We start from the raw sequence: 16,841 nt of genomic DNA on the forward strand, positions 1-16,841 counted from the left end.
ATCATCTCAAAGTATCATTACTACTCAAAGGACTAACATCAATATTGCTGTTTTCACTCTAACTGAACAAGAAGATGAAAAGCTGCACCTAGACAGAAGGACGGGCCAGATTCTCCTCAAAGAGTTGGAAACGGCGACAAGAAAACAATCACTTCCTGAGATGTTGGGCCACCTTGCCTTGCAATGTTCACAAGAACCAAGGCTACCAGGAAGCTTGTGCATGAACATCTGCTGCAAAAACTGCAATGACAGAATCCTATGAAGAACCTGACAACAATTTTCAAATTCAACAAACCTCAGTTAACTGCCTACTATGTACGATCAAGGCAACAGACTGCCTGCTTGCTGAGGACCAATCTAGCGGAGTATGGAGAGATGTTCACTGCTAACAGGATGGCCACTTGATGAAGTCTGTGACCAAGCAGTCCATGTACTAGGAACTAGGAAGACGAAGATTAAAAAGGAGCGTACAGTCTACTTAAAGATAGAAAACGTATGCCAAAAAAGTAAAGGAAAGATGAGGTGTGATGCAGAGGAAGGGCATGCACAGGAAAGAGAGATCCAGACACAGTAGTCTAAAAAAATTTGAAGAAGAAAGCTGTGACAGCTTGGGGCCAGGCTTCACAGAGGCCCTTTAACAACTCAATTGAGTCAAGCCTTTAAGGATTTTGAAAGGCAGCAATGAGGTAACACCGCACAGGCATAGGAGATGGCCTGTAAGAATGTATGGTGGCGAGTGACGGTAATTTAAGTTTAAGGAAAAACCATCATCCACGCTTGAAAGATAAATTGGAGCTAGATTGGGGAGGGCCTTTAGTACTCGGTTAAGGAGCTCATAGTTTTCATATAGGCACAGTAGTTGCGTAACTAAGACAAATTATTACTTGATGACTTCAGCGAGACAGTGAGTAGAAGGTAAAGAAGCGATTACAAAGAGCCAGCATGACCTCAACCAGAACAAGACATGACAGAGTAACTTCGTTTCCTTTTTTGACAAGAATCTAGATTTTTGGCAAAGCTTCTGATAAAGGATCACACAGTATTTCTGTGGAGAAGATGGAGGGACTTGGATTAGATGATATGATAAGTCCAGATGGATTGAGAACTATCCAGATACGGGGGCTCAGAATAGCTGTTGATGGTCCAACATCACCACAGCAGGCCTTAGGTTGCTCTCTCCAGAAAATCTGTTTGGCTCCGTGCTATTTGTTTAATATTCTTATCAAGGACTTTCTTCAAGTTTGAAATGTTTTTTCAATGACACAAAATTGCAAAGGACAGCTAACACACTGAGTAACAGTGAGGCTCCAAAGGAATCTTGGCAGGCATTGAGCCGAATCTAATAAAAAGAAATTCAATAGGGATTAATGTGAAGTCTTCACCTGGGTACAAAAAAATCTTCTTCACCAGATGGGGGAGGCACTATTGGAGAGCGTTTGTTCTGGAAAAGATCTGGGGATTTTTGTAGACTGCAAGCCTGATACACATCAGTAGGGTAATCTGGCAGCCAAGAAAAGCTAATGTTGTCTTTGCATTGAGAGACAGTCTTAACTATACATCACGATCATGAGGCCTCATGTGTTCAGTATTGGGCATCATAGTTTAAGAAGGACATTGATAAGATTGTGTCTAAAAGGGGCAACCAAGGTCGGTGAAGGTCCTTGAATCATCATGACATATAAAGACTGGTTGAAGGAACTGGGTGTGTTTAGATTGCAGAAGTGAAGCCTCAGGGCATACGATAGCTGTCTTCGATTATTTCAAGGGATGTGAAGGAGATTTTTACGCTTGCTCTGTTTGGCCCCAGAGGTCCAAACCAGGAAAACGGGTCCAAGTGGCAAAAAGGCAAATTTAGGCTTGATATTAGCAAAAAATTCCTAATAATTACATCTGTCCAAAAATGAAATGGGCCCCCTCAAGCCATGGAACGAATATTCCCCTTCCTTGGATGTCTCAAAGGAGACTGGAGGACCATTTGTTGTATGTGTTCTAGTGGGTATTCCTTTTGTATATGGGATGGACTAGATGACCACTGAGGTGTTCTTCTACCTCTGTGATTCTGGGAGAACCAACAAAGAATGACTACATTGAAAATATGATCTAGGATTTAGAAATGAAAAAGCCAAAAGGCTCTTATAGAATATAACACCTAAATGTCACGAGTATGTCAGTGGAGTACAAACAGCTTCTATCCAAGCTTCCTTCTCCAGTAAGAGAGTTGGAAGTTGATGGACATGGCAAGAACCAAACATTATAAAATATGAAATGTGAGCGTATCTTGAGAGGAAATGACTGGTTATTGATAGGGGATCCATATCAGGATTAGCTAACAGTGCAGGCAGACCACTTACTAGTAAATGTCACAGTTAACACCAAATTAAAAGGATAAAGATAAAAAGACTGCATATACACTTATAAGAACTTCAACTTGACCCATTAAGATGGATGACACCAATGAAAAGAAAATGGAAAAAGGTAGTGATATTAAACTTTTCACAACTTACCCCTTTAATCTTGGCAAAGGGGTAGCCACACACAAAAAAAAGTCCAGGCACCTAGCAGCAAACTTTGGAGCTCTCCTATCTGGAAAGGCATAGCAGCCAAGGGCAATGCCACTTTAAAATACAATTTCATTTGTAAAACATTATGGGAGCAATGACTCATAAAACAGCAAAAACCAAGTCTGCAGCAAGGTTGGCATGAGATCCAACTAGAAAGATTATGACAAAGAGAAAATGGAACAGAGTCATCCGGGTTTGTATAACCTATTTTATCAACAACAGAAACATCACATTTGTATTCAACATTTAAACTGAAATGCACAGTAGGAAAAGAAGAAATGAGAAAGCAGAATGGCATTTAAGAACAAGTTGAAGGGCAGCTAGGTGGTGTGGTGGGTACAGCATTGGCCCTGGAGTCAGGAGGACCTAAGTTCAAATCTGGCCTCAGACACTTAATAGTTGTGTGACCCAGGGCAGGTCACTTAACCCTGATTGCCACTCCCCCCACAAGGGGGAGGAAAAAAAAAAGGCCAAATTGAAAAGAGCAGCTAGACCATGCCAAGTGCACAGAAAAAAATCTGCTACAAGCAACACAATCCAAAAGAGTGGCAAAAAAATTAAACAGTGCTATAATAAAAGGTGTTTAAAATGACTGACCCACAAGCCTACTTTCTCATTTTTATAAAATCTTGGTAATTATCTTCTTATGCAACAAGAGGATCCTTGATGAAAATACAGGAAGAGACTAGGAAGACTTTTTGAAAAATATTTTCCACAACAGACACATCAAAATTGAATGAACATATAAAGGAAAAAAGATCCCATCGTGTCTGTGGCCTATTCCAAAAATATCTATTTAACTCAAAACCCATCCAGAAAGGCTCTCTGCCAGGAATTTCTTATGCATATGAGTGGCAATGGTAAGCTCCTATAAGATTCTTGAGAAATCCAACCAGACATAACTGTTCTGTGCCCTTCTGATTCTTAATATCAAGTGAAGCATAAGGGGAAATATATCACCTGGTAAAAGTATTTAACACTCATGGAGGATGTCCTGCAGAGTCCAAATGGAAGAAGAATTCCCTATTCTCTTCTTGTTCCTTTTCATCCTTCCAACTCAAGCCCGTCAATACCTTAAAGAGAGGGCTGACTCAATCAGGGTTGTGCACTCTTACTAACTAGTAACTACTAACTCTTAGCTAACTGGTCATATGGAAAGAAGCATGTCCACAAGGGAGAGGGAAAATCTCAGTTGAACTCAGAAATATAGTTCAGTGGTTTTTGTAAAAAAGTAAGAAAATGTTAAAAATCAATGGGCATCTCCTTTGTTTCCAAAAATTAATGCTATTAAAGTTTTTCTTACTGCAGAACAGCAATGAATATGTTAGATGAAACCTTGCCACAATACAACTCACTACAGCATGGGATTCAGCATAAGAGGTCCATTTTCAAATCGTCCAAAGGACCCCACTGTAAGCTGTTTTACCTATAACCCTAAGGAAAACATTAGAGGAGGGCTTTGCTTCACTTTCTCTGAGGGAAAAAAGTATAGTTTACGGGGTTGAACTCCTCCCAAATACGTTCAAATTCTTCCAAGAAAAGTCTCACATATTCTTCGTCCTCCACAATCAAAACATTTTCTCTATTGTTCTGAATGGCTTGTGTGGTCCAGTTGAGAGAGCCAGTAATAAGCATCTTCTTATCTACAATAGCAAATTTATGATGCATGTAGCCAGCACCTTGATCATGACGTACCTGGATACCTGCAAAAAAGGGCAAACCTTTTTTCAATGCCTATTGAAATAAAATCATTTCACAATTTCCTCTCTCTCCAAAATATAACTGGCAGCCCAATCTCAATATACTGACTTGCACTTGGGTGGGGATATCTTGACAAGAGCGTGATACAAAGTAGTAATAAGCCCAGCGTTGAAACTACGTTTAACTGGAGCCCACCAGAAGCTCAATTTGAGTGTTGTCCCCAATAAGCCCTTTTCTCTTCCCCCCTCTATGGTATGTTTCTTCACTTTAGGGAGGCTGGTGACCTTGACCTTGCACAGCCCTCGCTCACTCAATCAAAGTCGTGTCATCACTTCCCTGACGTCATGGTCCTCTTCGAGAACGAAGGGCAAACACACCTCCACCACATTCTAAAAGGGGCATGTGCAGCCCTCCAACAAGAAAGCCGTCTTTCAACGGGTGAATGTGCTAAATTATCCACGCCCCTCTTGGACGCTTAATGCGTCTAGTACACGGCTGAAGAACAAGGAGGAGCTAACAACTGCAGTGTAATGGGTGCACAACCCCACTGACTTCTCCATCTATTTTTGTATTTAACTGCAGATATTTACTTTTTCTCAAATGGTTTTGGCAAATATCCGAGAGGGAGGAGCAAAGCTACAGATTTTTAAATTTTTCCACTTATTTGATTTCTCCCTGATCTAGTCTTAGCAGTCATACGAGAAGGTGCACAACAGTTAAAAGTACTCCCATTCACTCATCTGGCTACACCAAAATCTGACACCATGCTGCGTCCGAGAATATCTGCACTGTGCAAAAATCCGTGCACATTTCACACTGGTAGCACACATGAACTAAGCCGGGTGCACAGGGCGCGTGACTGGTGAAAAACTACTCCTGGGTATTGCTCGTGGGGCTCTTGGGATAGTTTGCTTCGTTTTCTGCGCGGGAGAAAAAAAGCATAGTTTGCGGAGTTGAACTTCCAAGTATGCTGCAATTCTTCTGAGAAGTCTCGACTCTTGGCCTCCCTTTTCCCTTCTCATGGCAGTTTAAATCCGGAGACGTTTATAATAAAGTGCGTGTGCATACAACCTATGTAATACATACATGCGCACTATGTGCATGCATTTGCAACATGTGCATAGAGTCCCATCTGTAGCTATTCACACGTGTGCGTGAGCACGGGGTATCAGGCCAGGTGTCTGCGCCTCAAGCCTGAGGAACGAGGGCACACCGGGTACCCGGTGGTGGCCTGTAGAACACTGACCCCAACCCCACCCCCGCACAAGCCCTGGCACCGAGTCAGCATGACCCCGCGGAGGGGGGAGGGGGGCGCCTACCTGCCTTGCGGAGGCGCCCGATCTGGGAGCCGTTGAGGGCCATGTAGTCGCAGTCGGTGACCACGCGGATGCGCACGCCCTGCTGGTGCAGCAGGTGCACGGCGCGGCCCAGCTGGGGGTTGGAGAAGGCGAACAGGCAGAGCTCGAGGCTGCTGCGGGCCGACAGCACGTACTGCAGGAGGCGGCTCAGGGAGCTCTCCCCGTGCGGGAGCGGGCACAGGCAGCTCGAGGCCGCCGCCGCCCCCGCCGCCGCGGCCGCGGCCGGGGCCGTTGTGGCCGTGGCCGCGCCCGAGCCCGCCGCCCCCGCGGCCGCGCCGGGCGACCTCCGCACCTCAGGCCCCGAGACCGCGGGCGCCGCCGCCGCTCCCGCCCCGGGAGGGCCTCCCTGCCGCTGGGCCTGCAGCAGGGCCTCGGTGCAGGTCACCTGCGAGGGGAAGAATAGCACCTCCCGCCGCGGGCTCCGATGTCGCCGGCGCCGTTGCTGCCTCAGCCAGCCGACCAGGAAGCCCAGCGTCTCCAGAGCCAGGCCGACGCTCACAGCCGTGAGGCCTAACGTCTGCCAGCGCAACCGCCACATGCTCCAGCCCGACTGCGCCTGCGCCCCCGCCCCGCCGTGGTTCGCAAGCCTCGCGGGCTTCTCCCGTTCGAGGACCCGCGACCCGGGGCCCGGGCCGGGGGCGGCGCCGCGCCCCCGAGAGGTTCGGGCCGACCTTCGGCCCCAGGAGACGTATTTCCCCACAACGCCCCCACAAGGGACGGAAGGAGCCCCGAGGTGCAGCCCCGGGCACAGCGTCCGCCGGTCACTTCCGGAGAAGGCGATCACGCCCCTCCGAGGTCCGCGTGGGTTTGGTGGAGACGGGCCGGGCTGGTTTTCTTTAAATGAGCGAACTCGAGGTACTCCCGCAATGCGGGATGGTAAATCCTCGTTTCCTGGATATCTTTTGTCCTTGTGATGGCAGATATTTCTGATTTGGGTTTGCCCTTTTCTCTGACACTTGCAAGTGCTTGAGCGTTTTTGTGAATTAAAAAAAAAAAACTTTTATTTTTAAATTTAAAAAAATTGAGTTGGACTTTGCTCCGCTCCGATCATGGTTATTTCTCTTCTCTTTCCGCCGGTCTGACGGCTCTGTTCCTTTCCTCTGTTTTAGAAGCAGATTGAGTTTGTTAAGTCTCTCTTTCCAGGTGATTCACCATCGGGACCATGCATTGGCCTCTGAGCTTCGGCCGTGTCACGCCGTTTTTATGTGCTGTCCCTGTTGTCATTTTCACTGACATCATCTTTTACTCTTAAAGTTATTATTTAAAAGGTCAAGCTTTAGGTTCCACGTGTGACATTAGAATGCACATTAACACACACACCATCCTCGTTTCTCTCACATCACACATCCATTCAGTTCCTCAGTCTCTTTCCACTCACACCCCACCACCTTATTTCAAGCCCCCTTCACCTGCCTAGATGATTGCAGTAACCTCATAGTTCTCTGCCTCAAGTCTTTTTATGCATCGTACAAACTACTACCAAAGTAATTTCCCTTAAGTGAAGATCTGATGTCACTTCAGTGACCCTAATGCCTGTAGCATCAAGCAGAAACGCATTTGTTTAGTTTTTAAAGACCTACACAACCTGGCCCCAACCTCTTTCCCTTTCTGTATTCTTAAATCTCGCCAAAACTGGCCTTTTCTCTGTTCCTCATATTCTCCATTCTGGTCAGTTCCCCACTCCCTCCTTACCTCCCCATCACAGAGCCCCTCTTTTTCTTTTAAGATGCAGCTTAGGCACCACTTTCTGTTTGAAGCCTTTCCTGGACCCCAACCGTCTACCCTTCCCTCCCAAACCACCTTACATTTAACTCCTTCATTTATTTTTTTTTTATTTATTAACTTTGTGCTGCATGTTTTTACGTATTTATTGTCTCTCTTGTTAGAATAGAAGTTCACTATGAACAGGAATTCTCTTCCCGGTGCCTAGCACAATGCCTGGCACATAATGGGTATTTAATACTTGACTGAAAAAACTTTGCGGTTCTCAATGAATCAGTTTTTACATAAAGTCTTTGTATTTTATGACATAGACAGCTTTGAACCACTGAAGATTTTTGAGGAGGGAAGTGACACAGTCATAACTCTTCCTTAGGAAGAATATGTTGGTACCTACGTGAAGGAAGGATTAGAGAAAGGCAGATTGGAAGCAGGGAGACCAATTAAGTCATGATGAAGTCCCTAGGGTAGTGGCTGTATGGGATATGGAGATCAAACTGACACTAACTGAATGAGTCAGGAAGGAATCTAAAATGATTCTGAGGTTACAAACCCAGGCAACCTGAAATAATGGTAGTGCCCTCAAGGTAAGTTGAGATATTGGGACCATGAGCTGGCCATCAAAGGATAAGTATCATGCCATGTTAAAGAATCAAGATCATATATCTAGGACTAGAAGAAAATTCAGAGGCCATCTAATCCAACTCTTTCATCTTATAGATAATGAAACTGAAGCCCAGGTAGGTTGTGACTTGCCCAAGGTCACATAGGTATTATCAGATGTGGGATTTGAACCTAAATCCTCTGTCTTGCCTTTGTTTTTCATTCTAAACTTGTCCTGTGCGTTAAAAAAAAAAAGTTCTTCAGACTGTATATGGCAGCATTGGAGTAGCAAATAACAGAAAACAAAATAAATCACTGTTGATAGAGGGGGAAAAGTTTCAAAGGCCCTTTTTTTTTGGTCATCACTAAAGCTGCCCTCTCATCCTTTCCAGAAATAAAAGGGGGAACTTTGTAACAAATAAACATAGTCAAGCAAAACAACTACATGCAGTGGGCATGTCCAAAAATGTCTCCTTTGCACCTGAAGCCTATCCCCTCACAACATGCTTCATCATGGGTTGTTTGGAGATTAATTATTGGTTGTTGCTTTGATCAGAGTTCTTAAGCCTCTCAAAGCTGTTTTTCTTTATAGTGTTGTCATTGTATAAATTGTTCTGATTCTGCTCATTTCATTCTGCATCAATTCATGCTTCCCATGTTTGTGTCCCTTTAGTAATTTCCCATTGTGCAATAACATTCCATTAATTTGTTCATTTACTCCCCACTTGGCATCCCCAGTTTCCAGTTCTTTGCTGTCTCTCTTCCCCTCCAGAATCAGGTCTGTTTTGAGACTGTTCCCTCCCCAGTATTCCCTCTTATTTTTGTCTCTCCCTATCCTTGTTTTCCTGTTGATTTCGATATATTTCTACACCAAACTCTGTGTGTGTATGTGTTTAATCCTTTGTCTGGCTAACAGGTTCATATGATGCCTCTTTCTTCCACCCCTTCCTTAATGTTTGTATACTTTCCATACACCTGAATTAGGAGAAATATTAAGTTCCAGTCCCTTCTTCCTCCTTTGTATGGTTATTGTTCTGTCATATCCAACTCTGCGTGACCCAAATTGGGGTTTTTGTAGCAAAGATAATGGAGTGGTTTGCCATTTCCTTCTCCAGCTTATTTTACAGATGAGGAAAATGAGGCAAATGGTAAAGTGACTTGCCCAGGGTCACACAGCTAGTGTCTCAGGCCAGATTTGAAATCAGGCCTTTCTAACAGAACTCTATCCACTGTGCCACATAGCATACCTGGTATACTAGTGTCTATCTTTTACCCTCCCTTCTCTTTTCCCTCTTAAAAATTTCAGAACAAAATCGGTCCACAACCTGGTGTTCTGTTTTTCTTAACTCTTTCAATACCTTTTGAAGACATCAAGTTCTAAAAAAGGGACACATTTCTACTCTGCCTCTTAGAATGTTAGCACTTCTTTGTCATTCAGCCTTTCTTTTTTATCAGTGATTCTTGAAAATTCTCCATTTCATTAAGTCTATTCCTCCCTCTTCTCATCTCCCCAACTCCTGTAAGATTCAGCCTTCTAAGTTAACATATTCTTAGTTGTAAACTTGTACCTTTTGGAGGACTGTATTCCAAGATCACTTATTGTTTCCAGTACAAACTGCCTGGTCTTGTATAATCCTGACTGGTTCCTTGGTACTTGAAGTCTTTCTTTCTAGCTGCTTCCAGTATTTTTTCTTAGCCTTGGAAGCTCTGTATTTTGGCAATGACATTCCTGGAACTTTTCCTTTTGGAGTTTCTTTTAGGAGATGATCAAATGGATTCTTTCTAGTTTAATTTGGCCTCTGATTCTAAGAGATCTGGGCAGTTTTTATTTTTTTTTTAGGGGGGAAGGCAAGGCAATTAGGGTTAAGTGACTTGGCCAATGTCACACAGCTAGTAAGTATCAAGTGTCTGAGACCATATTTGAACTCAGGTCCTCCTGACTCCAGGGCCAGTGCTCTATTCACTGCGCAATCTAACTGCCCCTGATCTGGGCAGTTTTTACTCATGATTTCTTGAAATACAGCATTCAGATTTCTTAAATTGTGGTTTTCAGAAGTTTGACTTTTTAAAAAAATCTTTTTTATATGAAAATGTATTTCATGCAAAACACAAACTTGAAAAAATTAACAAATGTAGAGGAATTTAAATTCAGCAAGGTGTTCTGCTACATCAGTACAGACCTTTTAATTTACACCCTGCAAAATGTATGTCAAAGGAGTAGTGTGTCTATAAAAAAAAAAAAACCTGTGGCATTAGCTCCACACCCTGTTTGAATTTTATGCATTGGTAGTTCCATATGTACAAATGACTTACAAAAATCTTTGCATTCATAGCATAGCTGTTCTTAAGAAGGTCCTGGATCTGAATTGGTTTTTAGCAAGGTCAGATAAGAGGGACTCTGACTTGCCAATTAGTGAGGTAGTAGACATTTCCTCAGGTATATAAGGCAAAAAGTGTTCCACATAGTCTCTTGTAGCCAAGTCATTGTGATAAGGTTCTTCCCTGGTTCCTTGAGAGATGAGTCTTCAAGTAGGGAAGCTTCTAGTTGTGACAAGCTTCATGCCAGAAACACAGAATCTGCTGGAAACCAGTTCAGCTTGTCTCTTCAAACTGTGAAGTGCCTTCTGTTTGTTGTTTGCCTTTCCTTAAGGCCTCTGCTTGCTTAATAGAAGCTGGGCCTTGAGGCTGTCTTCATGGTGTTGTAGTCTCTTACTGGTTCTCTGTACAACTGCCCCTCCATGATGTGAACTTTGAATAAGTTCAGCTTCTCTTCAAAAGAATATAGTCGTTCTTTGTTAGTGGAAAATGGAAAGTTCTCTTCCAAACTTTCCAATTCATTCTCTAGGGTTTCTGTTTTTTCAAAAATGGCTTCTAGATCTTCTAGCAACTCTGGAAGAGACTGGTTGAAATTCTCAAGGCCAGTTCTAAGTTCACTTTTCATTTGTAGTTTTAGTGCTTCATTGCTGCATTGCTGATCTGAATCATTTTGATGTTTTTAGCTGCAGCTTGAGCTCCAGATAACCGTACTGCAGCTGAGTTTGATGATTCTTAAACATTCTCTCCTTGCACTGCTTTCTCAAGTTACTTACTTTTTGATAGCAGATAACCTATGTTTTCTTCTGTTGTTTAAATCTTCTGATTTTGTTCTTTCTTGCTGTCTTAGGGAATCAATGATATGTTTGGTCTATTTAAATTTTTACAAGTCTGTAAAGGTTTCAGCAAGGTTTCCTACTTTCCATTGTAAACCATTCTTCCAGTTCTCTCTGCAAGATTTTTTTTTTTAAATCTATGGGTTGATTTATTCTAGATATTCATGTTGTCCTTGTGGAAAATGTTTTTTCCTTTGAGTCATTACTTGCAATTGTTATGGAATTGTTTCCTTCTTTTGGACTGGATCATAAAGTATTTTTTATAGTGGTTGGTGTCTTCTGTTCATTCATCTCTCCAAACTTAGTTACTGAATTACAGCTTTTTGTTAGGACCAAGATCATGAGGTAATCAGCTCTGCTTAATTTCACCGTGGGGCACCTGAGCTGACTACCTCTTGGGAGTTTGTCTATACAGAAGAGAATACTGGTAGATTCCCTACCTACCCTTTCCCTGTATCTTTGAGCACTGGATCTTCAGAGATCTCAATGGAGTCTCAGGACAGAATGCTAGTAACCTTGGCTCTTCTGGGCCTGGAGTGGCCTGCTTTGTGAGCTGCCACTCGTATTCACTTCCAAAGTCCATGTGATGGGTTTCTGACCATGTTAGGGGCTTTTTTTTCTAGGCACCTTCCACTCTTGCTGCCTCCAGAAACCTTTTTACAGGTCTCTGGTCTGTCTCTAGGGTCATTCTGGGAGTCACATTTTATTCACCTAGGTTGGTTCCGGTCTTCTGACTTTTTGTGCAGTTCAGCAGTGAAGTAACTTACTGTAGTTAATCATTCTTGCTCATTGTTTTATTTGATGCTGCTTTGAAGTTTTTGTTGAAGCAGATTGCAGGAGTTGTGGTTGCATTTGGAGAACCATCTTGTGTATTTTTATGCAATCTTCCCCTGTCCTCCATGATGAAAAGCCTATGAGCAGAAATGTATTTAAGTGATAAATTATTCACTTCTGGCAGCTTGTAATATTTTTTCTTCATAAATATTGGGAATTTAACCATAATGTATCTAAGCATGTTAAATTCTAGGTTTTCAATATGTTGCATTTTGTGGATTTTAACAGTAATTCACTGGTTGCTCTTGCCAGTTCTAGTTAATTTTGATCATTTCATGAATTACAGGGTCCTAAAAATTATCTGTAGTACCAGTAATCCTAAGGCTTTTGGTTTGGGATTTGACCTCCAGATCTGCCCTTCAGGTCTGAATGTCTTCCAGTAGTTTAGATTTTTAAAAGTCTCTGGCCTGCATTATGCACCAGTAGTTCTATTCCACCGTAATTGCTTGTTTTCAACAGTACTTTTCACTGTGGTCAATTTTTTAAACTTTTTTGCTTTTTTTCCCCTACCTCCCTTGCTCCTGGGTATTTTAACTGATTCATGTCTGTATTTTTAGTTCTATTGGCCTTCCGCTTTTCTCATTTTAAAATTTCCATTGTTTTTTTCTTGTGAGAGTCTTTTATAGCGACATTTCTTTGTGATATTTCTATTGTATTTTTCAGGGGGGAGCATATTAAGAACTTGACTTTCCATCTTCCCACTATATCTTGGATCAGTATGTTTATTAAATGCCTTAAACTCAATTCAAATTATTCTTTGACTAGAACTTTGTGGCTGGCTATTCCATCTCTTACCATTTCCAAAAACACATGAGGGCATACCTCACCTACTAATTGTCATTTCCGAATGTTATAACTACAGCAGCATCTCAGTATTCCAGGCACTTCTCTAAGACTCTTAAGTTGTAGAACAGGTGCAAATCTACATTGGTATAGGAAGTTGTACTGGACAGCTAAAGTCCCTTCCAGCTCTAAATCCATAATCCCATGATTTTGTTTTCACAGCACCAATTAAGGACCATACGTCTGCATTGGCCTAATTATTAACATTAAATAACCTGTCCAAGCAATCTCTTAGCAATCTTTCTTTTGAGGCAACCATCTTCTTAAGTAGATTTAAGCCCTTTTTTAGTTGGTCAGTTTTTCTCTCCCACCTACCTCTCCTGCCCCTCCCCCATTAGGAAAAGTGGGAACCCCCCCAAAAAAACTTCAATATGCATGCTTCAGCAAAACAACTTCCCAAATTGGCCATCTCCAAAAAATCTATGGTAGAGATATATTTTTAAATTTATTAAGAGGCAAACCACTTAATACCTAGAATTGATACCTTCAAAAGAGTAACTACACTGTGGGGAAGATTTTCCAATATCACTAACTTGTGATAACATAATTTTAGAGGTTAACCTACTTATTATAAGACATCCTTAACACTTTCCATTGCTAAAGCCAACTATGTTTCACATACTAGGTCAAAAATACTTCTGTTCTCCAGCTTACAAAAATACATCTTTATTGTGTCTTAATGCTTTTGCATTATAGTTAACAATGACATAAAAACTTAGTTTTTGTGTTAAATATAATTTAAATAAACACCCACAACTCCCCCCCCCTTAGATAAATCAGCAAAAAAGTTGTCGCAAAATCACCGAGTCTTATTAGAAATGCAGTGCGATGTGTTGATGAAACTGAAAAAACCTAGTATAATGACAATGCTTTTGGCTGCCAGTAGTCGAGGCTTTAACACATTATGAAGGGCAGAGTGATACTGAATGGAATTATGGTAAATTTAATAAATACCTTATTGTGGCTAAATAAAATGAGAGGTCAGGATCTAACTGCTATTATTAGGGACTCTCATGTTTTCTCAGGTTGGGCCATCAAATGTCTATATTTGACATTGAGGCAAAAGTAACACTTTTATATAAAACAATAAGCCTCTTCAAAACTGAAGGTCACAGGTTATTTTCACATGCGACTATAGAGAAGCCTAGCCAGAATATATTTGCAAATGAGTGTCTTTAGCTTGTTATTGGATTTTCATTCCCAAAATAATCACTTACTCAATGCATGTAAGGATAGACAGCTGCTATAACTTTAGAAATTTTTTCCAAAGACCCAGAGCAGCTCCCAGCCTTAAGATTAGAGTTCTAAAAATAGTGAGGGAGTTGAGTGTACCCTGAACGTTCTCTACTGAACTGAAAAAATCACATAACTCTTGCTCAATCTCAAACTGAAAGTGTCCAATAAAGATGCTGTAATCTGCAGCAAAGTCCGACCCTAGCCCCAGCTTCTTCCTTTTCTAAAATTTGAGATGAAAATTCTTCAGAGCTAACAAATCCAAGTCTTTCTTATACTTCTCTCTCCACTGCCAGTATTAGGAGATGAACTGATACAGATGAGAATCCAGCTGTTTTCCATTGTCACTGCGTGGGAGGGCTAGTCTTTCTTAAGTTCTGAAGGTTATTTATACAGTTTATAGGACTGTGCTGAAAAACAAGATTTGCCACAACCACCACATGGAGGCCAGAAATTAGGATTATCAGTCTACATTTCTGGGTGACAAATGTCTCATTTCTGAGCAACTCAAAGATTAAATTTCCAAGTGGAATTTGTGGACATCTGTATTTTGTAATTCACACGACCTGCGGTGGGTGTGGTGGAAAGGGGAATGAATAGCTAGATCTCAGGAGACATATCCGGAGATGCACTCCCAAACTGTGGTCAGTTTCGAGATTCTGAGGAAGTAGGGCTTCGAACTGTAGACATAAGGTGTGATTTGTAGGTTTTGCTTAACCCAGTCATCCAGAACTTCAGGAGTTTCACATTGTCCTCCTCAGCTGCTCCCAGAATGCTTAGAAGTTTTTGGGTGTCCTCTTTGGGCCGACTGTCCACTTTGGTGAATTTGAAAAGCACTTTCACTTTGCTACAGAACACAAAACAGAACAATTACAGTGTTTAGTACCCTCCTGTGGCAGCCAAAGGACTAAATGGCCAAAGCTGTTCTGCAAGTGTCTGTAGTCACACTAGATTCTCCTTATTTGACTAAGCTGGAAACTCAAATGGCTCCAGAAACTGACATCTGAAAAAGCAAATGATGCATAAAAGTTTTAGAAATACTCATTTATTTACCTGTCAAAGGCTACCCTATATGTCAAGTCTAAAATAGAAAACTACAATTTAGCAAACAATATTTTCTTAAATGTGAGAAACTGGTTGCTCCTAAGCATAGATAGCTATGTGTGTTAGAATAAGAATTAGGAAACCTAAATAATTTCCTCTATCCAATACAAAATGACCGCAAATGAGAACACAAAGAGGCAAAGTAAATCATGTAAGGAAATGGGAACCCTGGTCACCTCAGTTTATGATTTATGCCAGGGGTGGGGAACCTCAAGGCCACATGTGGCCCTCTAGGTCAAGTGTTTGACTGGATCCAAACTTCACAGAACAAATTTCCTTAATAAAAAGATTTGTTCTGTAAGACTTGGACTCAGTCAAAAGGCCACATATGGCCTCAAGGCCGTAGGTTGTTACCCACCCCTGAATTATGCTCTATTAACTTAACCATGATTTCTATAGGAGAGAAGGCAAGGCTGAGCTACATAAGCCAAGAGCCTCTGCCTTATTCACTAGCATATATTCCAGACATAGTTTTTCACTATAAGGCAAAAACCTTAGGAAAATATTTATAAAAGGTTGAGCTATATTTTTGCTATCCCTCCTTACTTAATGAGAATACCTCCAGTGTCCAAAATGAACGCCCTCAGTTGTTTTTTTTTTTTGAGGGGGGAAGGCAAGGCAATTGGAGTTAAGTGACTTGCCCAAGGTCACACAGCTAATAAGTGTCAAGTGTCTGAGGCTGGATTTGAACTTGGGTCCTCCTGACTCAAGGGCCGGTGCTCTATTCACTGCGCCACCTAGCTACCCTGCCCTCATTCCTAAAACTTCTAAGTATAATCAAATCTTCTCTCATTTTTTCCCATCAGAGAAGAAAAGATAGATAAAGCTATTGGCCCCTCTGACCTAGTCACTTTCTTTCTCCTCCAGGACCTTATTCCAGTTTTCTCATACATATACAAACTTTCTCTTTCCACTGGCTTCAAGGATTTTTAGGTCTTCATCAATTCTAAAAAAGCCTCCCTCTCTCTTTCCCTTTACTTGGTAAACTTCTTTGAAAATCTGTCATATTTTTTCCCCCAGCCACTCTACTGAAACTACCCATAACATTATATAATTATCAAACACAACGGCCTTTTTTCAGTGCACGTCCTCGTTAGCCTCAATACAACTTCTGACACACATTCATTACTGGATACCCCTCTCTTCTGCTTCAGACACATGGCTGCTTTTCCTCCCTTGTTCACTCTTCTCTCCTCTCTACTATGTCTGAAAGGTATCATTCGCTATCTCACCTCCCTTCTTCTGGGGGATCCCCTGAAAAAAGCAGCCTATGCTTCCCTTCCTCTCACTCTCTTCTAAACCTTCCACAATCTGGCAGCCACCAACCTTATCATTAAACTGAAACTGCTTTCCTGAACTGCCAAATCGAAAAGCCTCTTCTCTATCCATCTCTTTTCTTTATCTCTCTGCAATATCTGCTACTGTTGACTACCTCCTGCTCCCTGAGTTTGGGGGATAGTGCTCTCTAGGTTTCCCTTTGAGCTCTCTGACCACTCCTTTCTCAGTCTCCTTTGCTGGATCATTAGCCACATCACACACACCAACTATGGGTGGTCCATAAGGCAGCCTTCTTGACTGCCTTTTTCTTTCTATGCTCTCACTTCATCAACTTGCATGGGTCCATCTCTATACCAATCAATTTATCAACAAGCTTTTATTAAGTGCCCACCATGTGCTGGACATTATACATGGTCCTTTTGTAAATACAAAGAATGAAACAATCCTTACTCTCGAGG

At 41.9% G+C, this 16,841-nt stretch overlaps 2 protein-coding genes across 5 annotated transcripts in view; both read right to left on the reverse strand.

Moving 5' to 3' along the window:
• Positions 1-3,829: 3,829 nt before the first annotated feature.
• On the reverse strand, positions 3,830-6,158 carry PLD6 (phospholipase D family member 6). Its single transcript, XM_036741307.1, has 2 exons — positions 5,582-6,158; positions 3,830-4,264 (listed from the first exon to the last, which is right to left on the reverse strand). The coding sequence occupies exons 1-2, from the start codon at positions 6,156-6,158 to the stop codon at positions 4,026-4,028; spliced, it is 816 nt and encodes a 271-aa protein (XP_036597202.1). The 3' UTR covers positions 3,830-4,025.
• A 7,260-nt stretch (positions 6,159-13,418) lies between these two features.
• Positions 13,419-16,841, reverse strand: part of FLCN (folliculin) — a 40,238-nt gene continuing 36,815 nt past the window's right edge. For all 4 annotated transcript variants that reach the window (XM_036739539.1, XM_036739541.1, XM_036739529.1 and 1 more), the window contains one exon: positions 13,419-14,848. In XM_036739539.1, the coding sequence (XP_036595434.1) occupies positions 14,647-14,848 (202 nt within the window). In that variant the 3' untranslated portion in view covers positions 13,419-14,646. The remainder of the gene's footprint in view (positions 14,849-16,841) is intronic.

This window comes from Trichosurus vulpecula, chromosome 1, assembly GCF_011100635.1.
Source record: "Trichosurus vulpecula isolate mTriVul1 chromosome 1, mTriVul1.pri, whole genome shotgun sequence".
In the NCBI taxonomy this organism is placed as follows: Eukaryota; Metazoa; Chordata; class Mammalia; order Diprotodontia; family Phalangeridae; genus Trichosurus; species Trichosurus vulpecula.